Consider the following 13,715-nt stretch of genomic DNA (forward strand, 5'->3'; position numbering starts at 1 on the left):
TCCCAGTTGTTTACTGAAGCATAAAACAAAAGTATCATCCACAAACTGCAGATGACAGATTAGAGATTTTCCACTATTGGAAAGAAACCCAAAATTAAGCCCTTACCACTTATTTTGTTTGTCAATTTGTTGAATGCTTTTCTTCAAGAATGAGTCTGCATGGAAACTAAACCTCTGCTAAAAAGTGAAACTGTAATTTATTGTATCAATTTACAAATGAACATTCAAAAGGAGCATAGAAAATTACATCAATGCAATGCTTAATATTGGTTGTGAAGTGCATAATTTGTTTATTTCTTGCCGTGTAAAACTTGGAAAAAATAATTACAAACTCAACGTAAACAGGCAATATTTTCCTCTACAAAATGGTCATAAATATATTTCATGATATAAAAAATCATAATCTATGTAGAACAAGGTGGAGAAAAGCTCGTCATGTCATGTTGCTCAACACCAACGCCTTCATCGGGTGCATCAGCGAATTGTTGGAGAATCTCATCAGCCAGTGGTGATTCAAAAATCCTTTTTAGCTCATCAAGAGTCGGCAATTGCAGAACATCAGAGTTTGTATCAGGCGCATCAGCGAATTGTTGGAGGATCTTATCAGCTGGTAGTGATTCAAAATTCTCTTGTAGCTCATCAGGAGATGGATACTGTAGTAAGCTATCATGCGACTTACAAGAACAAAACTCCACCTCTTGGTCCAATCCTTCAGTGATCTGTAGGAGGGTATTGCCAGCTGGCCGAGAAATCATGCTATCCTCGATTGGTAATACAAAAGGTTGATACCATATTTCTTGCACCTCCAGCTCTCTGCTTTTCATTTTAGGAACTTCTGTACCACACAATTCTTTGCGAGCACTCGGCCTCAGATAAATTTTGCAAACAACCCAGTCATCCAGCTGCCATAGAGGATGAGAGGCACAGAGTTAATATAATAATGAAAGATATTTCATTAGCAACTCAACTATTAACAAGAGATGTGTGATATTTATGGAAGCATGGCAAATACCTTATTTCGGTCCATCATCATAGCTGCACCACCACATCTTCTAAGGTTCTGGATGGAGTATTCTTCCATCAACCAGATGCTCTTTTCCTCCTTGCCCAAGGAGGTGCGTTCTATATAGCTGAAGTTTTGTTTGGAGCCAATGACCTGGCCCTTGCTGTTGAGCACTGGCTTCACCGATTGGGTAGATTTCCATCGACCTTGGCCTGCAACCCGAGATGCTCTTATGCTGGCTTCTGCGTTTGGATGCTTTCGAGTGGTCCAGGTGAAGAAGAACCCCTCCAAGTTTCCATTTGCCATGGCCATTTGAGCTGAAGAAAGGAACCCAAGAAAAGGATGACGAGTTAGGAACCTTAATCACAACAAATATAGATAGAGAATAAGAAAAAGAAGAGATTATGGTGTTGATATATATATAATCTGTTTACCATTAAGGTTGTTGGGGTGGTTTCCATAGACATCGGCTTCTTTGATTATGTCGCATGGAAGTGGCTGATGGAGGAGCTTCTCCTTGAGGAAGAAATCCAAGAGCTCCTCATCCGTTGGCTGGAAAATAAATCCAGGTGGCACCATCGTGTATTCTGGCTGTGGTATCAGAATATCAGATGAGAGGGAGTCAGCAAAGAAAATACAGTAAAGTTGAAAAAAAGTTGTTACAACACAATTTCATATGCCAGGTATGTCGTGTTTGCAAATTAATCCAAATAACTACTGGGACAAGATTTAGTAATTGTGTTTGTGGATTTTTCGTATACAATGGCTGGCACGCGATAAGAGGATTATTGTAATATGTTATTTTGCCGTATCATTATAGGATTTATTAAAGATTTTACAGGCACGACCTATCCATATGTCAGAGTTATGTTTTGCATAGTCTGATCAATAAGTTTGAGAATTGACCGTCTGTTAATTATGTTTATTGATTTTTCTTGTATGTTGGCCGGTATCAGATAAGAGCAAAGGAGACAGGCAAAAAGTCTAATAGGAGAAGACCAAGAAGAAGAAGAAAAGATGGAGAAGAGTAAGGCACCTCTATCCTCCTTCTTTTGGCAGCGGGTTCCAATGTAGGACTAGCAAATTGTTTCAAATCAGCGAGAGCCTTGCGAGCTTTTGGAGTCAAGTAAATCTTGCAGATGACCCAGTCATCCAGCTGCAAGGAAAGGACCAGAGATGCAACGTTAGAACATCAATTCCTACAATCAAGAAAGATACGGAAACAAGAACATTAAGAGTTATATTTAGGATGATATGCACCTTGTTTGTGTCCCTTATCACACCAGCACTACCTCTCCCTTCAAGGTTTTGCATAGAGAACTCCTCCATCAACCAGATACTTTTGTCTTCGCCACCGTCCCAGTTCTGTTCCATGTAACAGAAACTCTGTTTCGACCCGATGGTGGTACTCTCGGAATCCAGCACTTTCTTGACGCCTTTCGTGGCCTTCCATCGTCCCAGGCCTGCGCGCCGAGATGCACGGCTGGTTTCCCTTGCGCCGGAACGCTTCCGAGGGTTAGAAGTGAAGAAGAACCACTCATAGTCCTTGTTTGCCATGGGATATTCTACTGAAAGAAACCAAGAAAACCCAAAGAAAGGATTAGAAACCCTAAATCAAGAAAGAAGACGATGGGGAAGCGCAAGAAAATTACAGGCCAGGTCCTGGGGGCGGCTTCGGCTTCCATAGACGTCACCCTCCACGATAACGTCGCAGGGAAGAGGCCATTGAAGTAGCTTGTTCTTGAGGTAGGCGACGAGGAGAATCTCGTCGGTCGGTCTGAACAAGTAGCCCGGCGGCAGCATTGTCGTCCCAGCAACCTTTCTTGGACTCCCAAGATTCTCAGACGAAGATCAGAGGATTGAGGAGCAAAAGATCGCACGAGAGTTTGAGCCAGAGAGGGAGAAGGATCAGGTGAGGAGGAACGACTGACGTCCCAAGTATATATAAGGCACGGAGAGGCAGTGATTGCCCCTCCAGAGATTCTTTCGCAAACTTGAACCCGCGCGCTAACGGTCACATTTTTGCTCGAAAAGGTTGTAATCACTGCCGGAATTGCTCCAGTGGAAGTCTTGGGGACTAGCTTATCTTTAGTAAACCGTTATGTTCCCTGGAAGTCTTGATTTGCCGTAATTCCTTATCCTTGTTGGATTCAACTTCCACGTTCTATATTTGGATTAAATTTGGCCTCGGAAGGCCAAATTTCACGTCGGTTTAGGTCTAGTTTGTTGCTATAAGAGCCCTACTGACTCTGAAGCTTAACCTGAGATTACATTAACCGCCATGCAACCAAAGTCAATATGTTACACCCTTAACCTGAGATTGCTTTGACCCTTTGTTTGCAAATCCTGATAGTTGGGACAAGGTTTAGTAATTATGATTTATGGGTTTTCATGTTTGGATTTGTAGAGTCATGAAAGTGGAGCACTCTGCTTGTATTGGTTGTGCAATCACTTGGGATTAAGCTGCAAAACAAAAATAATACTGTTGCTATTACTTACGTATGGATTGTTCTGCACTTTTAGTTGGGTGTGACCAGGGACTTCCATCTAATTCAGATGTTGATGCATCGACACAACCATCATGCATGCTCATCTGCAGCTTTGACTTTGTCCAATGAGTTGCATCTCCAATAGATCAAGCATCACCATTTGCAAAAAAATTAAAGATGTAGATGGCATCATACAGATGGCTATGTGATTCTAGTCATCATATAAAAACTGAATAGGAGGTGGCAATGCCATCCTGCTACAAAAAAAATTATTTTATGTTGATGGGCATATTTGAAAATTCGGCCATATTTCTATGTAGGATTATCTCCAACCAAATATAGTACTCTTTTTCGAAAGTAATTTTTCTACCAACCAGACATAGTAAAAATTATTTTTCTTTGCAATCATTTTTCTGGATAAATGATTTCCAAACATCGTTAGATTATTATATAACCCGACATACTCCAACCAAAAAAACCTTAGTGGTTTTTCTTTTTAGAAATGAAAAGAGGTTTTGCGTTTGAACCTTGGAGATTTATTTTCAAGCACATGGCATGAATAATTCTTAATAACTTTAAATATACTAGTAAAGTGAACTCATGCAAGAAAAACTTAAGATCAAAATGATCGTCTCAAAAATTGACAAGAATTGTATTCTCAAGGTTGGTTTGGTTGGGAGTAATTTGGTATGAAAAAATAAATCTCATATCAGATTATTATGTTTGGTACAAAAAGAGGATGAGAGAGAGAGCAAACTAAATGATGGGTCACACATCTACTGCACGAAGAGAGGAGGTAAAATAAATACCACCAAAGGGTGGTTTCTCTCCTACATCAGATTACCGAGTGGAGTTAATCTAAAATTGTCGTTGCTAGATGAAAATGTTTCCCTTTTTTCATTAAAGCCCACAAATGCCCTTTTTTAATATTGCCAATCTCACAACAATTCCTCTTGGGGCTTTTTCTATCCAGTCTTGGTGAGAGCCAGGGAACTCGAGATCCTAAAAAACTCAATTGTTCAATGAAAAAAGGTATCAAGTCTCAACTGCCATGAAGTTAGTGTGCACAGGGGCGTGCAACTAGCATTGGGATCGGTTGAAAAGGAAATGATAAGAATTGAAGGGAGGCTAGAAAGGGGCATACGTCTAGATGGCTTGAAACTCTAAAACTTTTGTTACCGTCGCACTGTCATTCAAAGGTGAATAAAGGATGTAGTGCTGGGCTTCAGTAAGCATATAGCATTGGGCTACGGTAGAATGCTAAGTTATGCCTACTCCTAAGGTATAAGCTACTAGTAGATTACAATTAAAATAAGATAAAAAGATGCATTGGATTTATTATCGAAGGCTTTATGTTATAGAATACAATTCTAATATTTATACTAGAATAAATATGAAAAAGTGCAGTAGGCAGAGTGTCTGATCGTCTTGAAGCTCCAATAGGCCTACAAAGATGAAAGATTTATTAGTCTAAGTCAAGAGAGAAGTTAACACTTTAAGAGTATTAATTATTCGACCTTGTATTTGTATTTATGTAACTCTATTAGCCGAAAGTAATAAAAGAATATAGCATTTTACCTGTCTTTTTTGCATGCCCCTCCCAATATAAGCTTTCTATTAATAACTTGAGTATCAGAATTTTTCAGTGTTCGGCCTATCATTTTTATTTTTTATTTTTTACCTTAGGAAGGAGCTTTGTGAAGAGCTACATATATCTGAGTCGAGTTTAGGACAGATTTTTTTTATTATCCATATATGTCCCAGATCAGCTGCAGGTTGGGTAAAACTTGCTTTATTAGAGTTAGGTCAAATCAGATACCTAATTGTTGTGGTTCAAATCTAGTGTAATAACCCCAAAATATTTTTTTTTTTAATATAAAAAAGGATAGAATAGTCATTTAAAATTGATATGAGGGGTAAAATTGGAAGGAATGAAAAGATAATGGCATAGTTGTAGATGCGTTGAAGTGGTAAGGGTAAAATTGGAAAGGAATCAAAAGTTAATGGCATAACGGTAGATATGTTGAAGTGTTAGGGGCAAAATAGGAATTTAATAATATTAAACAAAGGGTGAATAGTATCTTGATGTGATTTAATTGGAGGGTTTGAGCTGGCTTTTGGAATGAAACCGAGAGAAAGAGGGAGGGGGTTCTCAAGCGTGAAATAGAGGAAAGAAAGAAAGAAAAAGAAGAAGAAGAAAAAGAAAGGGAAAGGAATTCCGGGTGCACTTCCAGTTGAAGGAAAAATTGTAGATCTCCTTCTCCTCTACGCAAGGACCTCGATTTCCAAAAAGAAAAAGGTAAATATCCATCCCTATCTAGTCTTTTGATGACATTAGGCTATACAAAGGGTGGATATAGTCTAGAGGGGTCGGATAAGGGTTGTAGAGGTGGTTAAAAGAAGAAGAATCGGATTTTGACAAATTTTTCCGGCACTACGGAAAAACTGTGTCGAAGTCCTAACTTCGGCAAATTATTTAGGGGGTCAAACGGCCTCCGATGATGATACATGTTATCTCTTTGGAATCCTCTGTGAGTGTAGAATGTTAGGTAAAAATTTCATCAAATTTGGAGTCCTAAAAGTGGATCAAAACCGGGATGAAGTAACCCACTGTCAGTTCGGGTTACTGTTCATCCGGGTGGAAAATAGGGGATTTCATGCTATAATAGAGTATTAAGCCTAGATCAAGCTAAAAGGGACCTTGTACTCATGCAAAGGAGTCCCTAATACACATAAATGGTGAGTTAATTAATTAAAAAGGAAAAAAAGAAAGAAAAGAAAAGATTTAGAGAACAGGGGAGTTGAATCAATTAAAGTTCCCTATGTTATAATTGGCACGTAGATTATAGCCCTTGATACAAGACTAAATGTATTGTAAATGCATGTCACAGTTGGGCAAGAAGCTAGGGAACAAGAGGAAGAAGTTCCCCACTGCCAGCTGTAGATTTTTGGAGGCGTATCAGGGCTGTGCCAGATTGACAGGTGAGTGGGAGTCATGTACTTTGCACCATGAGCATTCTTAATTCATTTTCATGAATGTCGCCAAGTGTGAATTGATTCCACTTGTGCATATTGACTGATATTGTAGTAGATTCCTCTATAATCTTGATTCTCCATGCTTGATTATTCTGTACATGCATTTGAGGGAACATTGAGAGGAATTACGAGAGGTTGATGAGTAATCAAATTGATTCCGAATTATGAAATGATTTCTTTTGTAAATTGATTTCATTTTCTCTATTTCAAAGATTTGTAGAGCCTTTTTAGTGGTATATTGAGTTGTATTGCACTTCCTTGACCCTCACTTCTAACCCTGATGTTAGTTTATGATTGGGTCATGATCAAGTGAGTGGTAGTCTTGATTATACTCCTTTTTAGTAGAGTATTGGGAGGGTGCATTATGGCATTTATGCATGGCTTGGCAGTATCTGCAGGACACCTATAGTCGATGGGGGTTGAACATCGGCCTTTGTGCACATAGTAGCCTTCTGGGTGGGCGGAGCCCAGTCCCTTCCTAGGGGGGGACACGGCCCTAGGCGTAGGATCGGCCGGTCCTACGACTTATATTCTGCTTGCCGCCGGGCATAGTAAGACCCCGCGAGGTGCAGTATGGCTTTCCGCGGATGTAGAATTCCCGCGAGGTGCCGTTTAGTATGTAGATGTGAGATGGATTTCTGTTCTGGATACTGGCCAGCATTTATATGATCAGTGTGGTGTCTTATCCTGCATATGCATGTGACAGTAGGGAGTTGTTGCTGGTTTGCCTGGGGCGTAAAACCCACCTCCTGATAGCTGTCTAGCATTTATGTTATCGGTATGGTGTCTTATCCTGCATATGCATGTGACAGTAGGGAGTTGTTGCTGGTTCGCCTGGGGCGTAAAACCCACCTCCCGACAGCTGTCTAGCATTTATGTTATCGGTATGGTGTCTTATCCTGCATATGCATGTGACAGTAGGGAGTTGTTGCTGGTTCGCCTGGGGCGTAAAACCCACCTCCCGACAGCTGTCTAGTGATGATTTCAGCATATTGACACCTGATTTGTATGTTCCAGCATTATGATCTGTTGAGCATATTCATGAGTAGCATATATGTTTGCTTGATTATTCCATATATGCTTCAGATGAGTTGATATTGATTGTGGTAATATTGATGATTTATTCCATATTCTCTATGTTGAGTTCATGTTCATGTTGTTATTGATCTTGAGATTTCATCTCGAGCCATGATTATATTCTGTCTCATGTGCATAGTACTCTCTACTCCACTCACTGAGTATTTATATACTCACTCCCCAGTTTGGTGTTTTTGATTGCAGGGCAGGTATTGTATAGAGAAGAGCAGGATTAGTGGTTGCCTGCTAGCTGTGCCGCTCCATAGTATAGTATAGTATAGTATAATGTAAATAGAGGTTTATACCTTTTGGTGTATTATAAACCTTCTATTGTATATAGTGCATAGTTACAGTCATAGATCCTGTTGTGGATATGGGTTTGACCATGGATGGAATGGGAACCAGATTTTTATACAGATGAGTTATATGCCTGAGATAATGTATTGATATATATTGTCCAGGTTCATTATGTGACGGATTATGTGATTGCTGCTCTGACAGGTAGTGTGTTGTATGTATTGAGATAATCCTGACAGGTCACTATAGGAAAAGTGATCATTTTGTGCATGTATCATGCCAAATTTTTCAAGATCTATTGATGATTGATAGGTAGTAGGGTTCTACGCGGTGGCTGGTGGCCTTATGCCTACCCGCACCCTAGGACCGTCGCGGCGGCCCGCCGGGAACGGGGCGGGGGTCGTGACAGAGGTGGTATCAGAGCAAAGGTTAAACAAGAGTCCTGTCAGAGCAATAGGGTGAGTCAGGATTAAGTATAGGATTATACTATGGAGCATAGAATTTTTTTTATGCTATTTGCTGGGTCATTTACAATTTAGTAAAGCATTTTATGACTTAGTGTGTAGTGACTCAGTATGTAGATATATAAAAAAATACCTCCAAGGAGAGGATCTGCTCGTCCTGGACGGAGGATGGAGCCAGATATAGCATTGGATGCGGGTTCCGCACATGTCGAGCCCCAAAGAGAAAAATCTTCTTCTGCTGATAGACGGAGGGTTGATGATCAAGGAGAGGTAGGAAGTAGAGATGCATTGATGGAACAGTTACTGGCGGAGAATCAGGCTCTGAGGGAGCAGAATATGAAAAGCAGATACACTCACCCCTTTGAGTAATCAGGTAATTTACTCTTTTAAATTCGAGGACGAATTTTATATAAGGGGGGGAGGATGTAATAACCCCAAAATATTTTTTTTTTTTATATAAAAAAGGATAGAATAGTCATTTAAAATTGATATGAGGGGTAAAATTGGAAGGAATGAAAAGATAATGGCATAGTTGTAGATGCGTTGAAGTGGTAAGGGTAAAATTGGAAAGGAATCAAAAGTTAATGGCATAACGGTAGATATGTTGAAGTGTTAGGGGCAAAATAGGAATTTAATAATATTAAACAAAGGGTGAATAGTATCTTGATGTGATTTAATTGGAGGGTTTGAGCTGGCTTTTGGAATGAAACCGAGAGAAAGAGGGAGGGGGTTCTCAAGCGTGAAATAGAGGAAAGAAAGAAAGAAAAAGAAGAAGAAGAAAAAGAAAGGGAAAGGAATTCCGGGTGCACTTCCAGTTGAAGGAAAAATTGTAGATCTCCTTCTCCTCTACGCAAGGACCTCGATTTCCAAAAAGAAAAAGGTAAATATCCATCCCTATCTAGTCTTTTGATGACATTAGGCTATACAAAGGGTGGATATAGTCTAGAGGGGTCGGATAAGGGTTGTAGAGGTGGTTAAAAGAAGAAGAATCGGATTTTGACAAATTTTTCCGGCACTACGGAAAAACTGTGTCGAAGTCCTAACTTCGGCAAATTATTTAGGGGGTCAAACGGCCTCCGATGATAATACATGTTATCTCTTTGGAATCCTCTGTGAGTGTAGAATGTTAGGTAAAAATTTCATCAAATTTGGAGTCCTAAAAGTGGATTAAAACCGGGATGAAGTAACCCACTGTCAGTTCGGGTTACTGTTCATCCGGGTGGAAAATAGGGGATTTCATGCTATAATAGAGTATTAAGCCTAGATCAAGCTAAAAGGGACCTTGTACTCATGCAAAGGAGTCCCTAATACACATAAATGGTGAGTTAATTAATTAAAAAGGAAAAAAAGAAAGAAAAGAAAAGATTTAGAGAACAGGGGAGTTGAATCAATTAAAGTTCCCTATGTTATAATTGGCACGTAGATTATAGCCCTTGATACAAGACTAAATGTATTGTAAATGCATGTCACAGTTGGGCAAGAAGCTAGGGAACAAGAGGAAGAAGTTCCCCACTGCCAGCTGTAGATTTTTGGAGGCGTATCAGGGCTGTGCCAGATTGACAGGTGAGTGGGAGTCATGTACTTTGCACCATGAGCATTCTTAATTCATTTTCATGAATGTCGCCAAGTGTGAATTGATTCCACTTGTGCATATTGACTGATATTGTAGTAGATTCCTCTATAATCTTGATTCTCCATGCTTGATTATTCTGTACATGCATTTGAGGGAACATTGAGAGGAATTACGAGAGGTTGATGAGTAATCAAATTGATTCCGAATTATGAAATGATTTCTTTTGTAAATTGATTTCATTTTCTCTATTTCAAAGATTTGTAGAGCCTTTTTAGTGGTATATTGAGTTGTATTGCACTTCCTTGACCCTCACTTCTAACCCTGATGTTAGTTTATGATTGGGTCATGATCAAGTGAGTGGTAGTCTTGATTATACTCCTTTTTAGTAGAGTATTGGGAGGGTGCATTATGGCATTTATGCATGGCTTGGCAGTATCTGCAGGACACCTATAGTCGATGGGGGTTGAACATCGGCCTTTGTGCACATAGTAGCCTTCTGGGTGGGCGGAGCCCAGTCCCTTCCTAGGGGGGACACGGCCCTAGGCGTAGGATCGGCCGGTCCTACGACTTATATTCTGCTTGCCGCCGGGCATAGTAAGACCCCGCGAGGTGCAGTATGGCTTTCCGCGGATGTAGAATTCCCGCGAGGTGCCGTTTAGTATGTAGATGTGAGATGGATTTCTGTTCTGGATACTGGCCAGCATTTATATGATCAGTGTGGTGTCTTATCCTGCATATGCATGTGACAGTAGGGAGTTGTTGCTGGTTTGCCTGGGGCGTAAAACCCACCTCCTGATAGCTGTCTAGCATTTATGTTATCGGTATGGTGTCTTATCCTGCATATGCATGTGACAGTAGGGAGTTGTTGCTGGTTCGCCTGGGGCGTAAAACCCACCTCCCGACAGCTGTCTAGCATTTATGTTATCGGTATGGTGTCTTATCCTGCATATGCATGTGACAGTAGGGAGTTGTTGCTGGTTCGCCTGGGGCGTAAAACCCACCTCCCGACAGCTGTCTAGTGATGATTTCAGCATATTGACACCTGATTTGTATGTTCCAGCATTATGATCTGTTGAGCATATTCATGAGTAGCATATATGTTTGCTTGATTATTCCATATATGCTTCAGATGAGTTGATATTGATTGTGGTAATATTGATGATTTATTCCATATTCTCTATGTTGAGTTCATGTTCATGTTGTTATTGATCTTGAGATTTCATCTCGAGCCATGATTATATTCTGTCTCATGTGCATAGTACTCTCTACTCCACTCACTGAGTATTTATATACTCACTCCCCAGTTTGGTGTTTTTGATTGCAGGGCAGGTATTGTATAGAGAAGAGCAGGATTAGTGGTTGCCTGCTAGCTGTGCCGCTCCATAGTATAGTATAGTATAGTATAATGTAAATAGAGGTTTATACCTTTTGGTGTATTATAAACCTTCTATTGTATATAGTGCATAGTTACAGTCATAGATCCTGTTGTGGATATGGGTTTGACCATGGATGGAATGGGAACCAGATTTTTATACAGATGAGTTATATGCCTGAGATAATGTATTGATATATATTGTCCAGGTTCATTATGTGACGGATTATGTGATTGCTGCTCTGACAGGTAGTGTGTTGTATGTATTGAGATAATCCTGACAGGTCACTATAGGAAAAGTGATCATTTTGTGCATGTATCATGCCAAATTTTTCAAGATCTATTGATGATTGATAGGTAGTAGGGTTCTACGCGGTGGCTGGTGGCCTTATGCCTACCCGCACCCTAGGACCGTCGCGGCGGCCCGCCGGGAACGGGGCGGGGGTCGTGACAGAGGTGGTATCAGAGCAAAGGTTAAACAAGAGTCCTGTCAGAGCAATAGGGTGAGTCAGGATTAAGTATAGGATTATACTATGGAGCATAGAATTTTTTTTATGCTATTTGCTGGGTCATTTACAATTTAGTAAAGCATTTTATGACTTAGTGTGTAGTGACTCAGTATGTAGATATATAAAAAAATACCTCCAAGGAGAGGATCTGCTCGTCCTGGACGGAGGATGGAGCCAGATATAGCATTGGATGCGGGTTCCGCACATGTCGAGCCCCAAAGAGAAAAATCTTCTTCTGCTGATAGACGGAGGGTTGATGATCAAGGAGAGGTAGGAAGTAGAGATGCATTGATGGAACAGTTACTGGCGGAGAATCAGGCTCTGAGGGAGCAGAATATGAAAAGCAGATACACTCACCCCTTTGAGTAATCAGGTAATTTACTCTTTTAAATTCGAGGACGAATTTTATATAAGGGGGGGAGGATGTAATAACCCCAAAATATTTTTTTTTTTATATAAAAAAGGATAGAATAGTCATTTAAAATTGATATGAGGGGTAAAATTGGAAGGAATGAAAAGATAATGGCATAGTTGTAGATGCGTTGAAGTGGTAAGGGTAAAATTGGAAAGGAATCAAAAGTTAATGGCATAACGGTAGATATGTTGAAGTGTTAGGGGCAAAATAGGAATTTAATAATATTAAACAAAGGGTGAATAGTATCTTGATGTGATTTAATTGGAGGGTTTGAGCTGGCTTTTGGAATGAAACCGAGAGAAAGAGGGAGGGGGTTCTCAAGCGTGAAATAGAGGAAAGAAAGAAAGAAAAAGAAGAAGAAGAAAAAGAAAGGGAAAGGAATTCCGGGTGCACTTCCAGTTGAAGGAAAAATTGTAGATCTCCTTCTCCTCTACGCAAGGACCTCGATTTCCAAAAAGAAAAAGGTAAATATCCATCCCTATCTAGTCTTTTGATGACATTAGGCTATACAAAGGGTGGATATAGTCTAGAGGGGTCGGATAAGGGTTGTAGAGGTGGTTAAAAGAAGAAGAATCGGATTTTGACAAATTTTTCCGGCACTACGGAAAAACTGTGTCGAAGTCCTAACTTCGGCAAATTATTTAGGGGGTCAAACGGCCTCCGATGATGATACATGTTATCTCTTTGGAATCCTCTGTGAGTGTAGAATGTTAGGTAAAAATTTCATCAAATTTGGAGTCCTAAAAGTGGATCAAAACCGGGATGAAGTAACCCACTGTCAGTTCGGGTTACTGTTCATCCGGGTGGAAAATAGGGGATTTCATGCTATAATAGAGTATTAAGCCTAGATCAAGCTAAAAGGGACCTTGTACTCATGCAAAGGAGTCCCTAATACACATAAATGGTGAGTTAATTAATTAAAAAGGAAAAAAAGAAAGAAAAGAAAAGATTTAGAGAACAGGGGAGTTGAATCAATTAAAGTTCCCTATGTTATAATTGGCACGTAGATTATAGCCCTTGATACAAGACTAAATGTATTGTAAATGCATGTCACAGTTGGGCAAGAAGCTAGGGAACAAGAGGAAGAAGTTCCCCACTGCCAGCTGTAGATTTTTGGAGGCGTATCAGGGCTGTGCCAGATTGACAGGTGAGTGGGAGTCATGTACTTTGCACCATGAGCATTCTTAATTCATTTTCATGAATGTCGCCAAGTGTGAATTGATTCCACTTGTGCATATTGACTGATATTGTAGTAGATTCCTCTATAATCTTGATTCTCCATGCTTGATTATTCTGTACATGCATTTGAGGGAACATTGAGAGGAATTACGAGAGGTTGATGAGTAATCAAATTGATTCCGAATTATGAAATGATTTCTTTTGTAAATTGATTTCATTTTCTCTATTTCAAAGATTTGTAGAGCCTTTTTAGTGGTATATTGAGTTGTATTGCACTTCCTTGACCCTCACTTCTAACCCT

At 39.9% G+C, this 13,715-nt stretch overlaps 1 protein-coding gene across 1 annotated transcript; it reads right to left on the bottom strand.

Annotated features, from left to right (window-relative positions):
- Positions 1-404: 404 nt before the first annotated feature.
- LOC120113174 (NAC domain-containing protein 1-like) lies at positions 405-1,582 on the bottom strand. Its single transcript, XM_039133985.1, has 3 exons — positions 1,438-1,582; positions 1,013-1,320; positions 405-902 (listed from the first exon to the last, which is right to left on the bottom strand). The coding sequence occupies exons 1-3, from the start codon at positions 1,580-1,582 to the stop codon at positions 405-407; spliced, it is 951 nt and encodes a 316-aa protein (XP_038989913.1).
- Between the last annotated feature and the right edge of the window lie 12,133 nt (positions 1,583-13,715).

This window comes from Phoenix dactylifera, chromosome 14 (genome assembly GCF_009389715.1).
Source record: "Phoenix dactylifera cultivar Barhee BC4 chromosome 14, palm_55x_up_171113_PBpolish2nd_filt_p, whole genome shotgun sequence".
In the NCBI taxonomy this organism is placed as follows: Eukaryota; Viridiplantae; Streptophyta; class Magnoliopsida; order Arecales; family Arecaceae; genus Phoenix; species Phoenix dactylifera.

Coding starts and splice junctions, on each gene's coding strand:
- LOC120113174 (XM_039133985.1), bottom strand. CDS start 1,582: ATGGTGCCACCTGGATTTATTTTCCAGCCAACGGATGAGGAGCTCTTG. Junction 1,321..1,437: donor CCACCCCAACAACCTTAATG/GTAAACAGATTA, acceptor TCCTTTCTTCAG/CTCAAATGGCCATGGCAAAT. Junction 903..1,012: donor TGATGATGGACCGAAATAAG/GTATTTGCCATG, acceptor CCTCTATGGCAG/CTGGATGACTGGGTTGTTTG.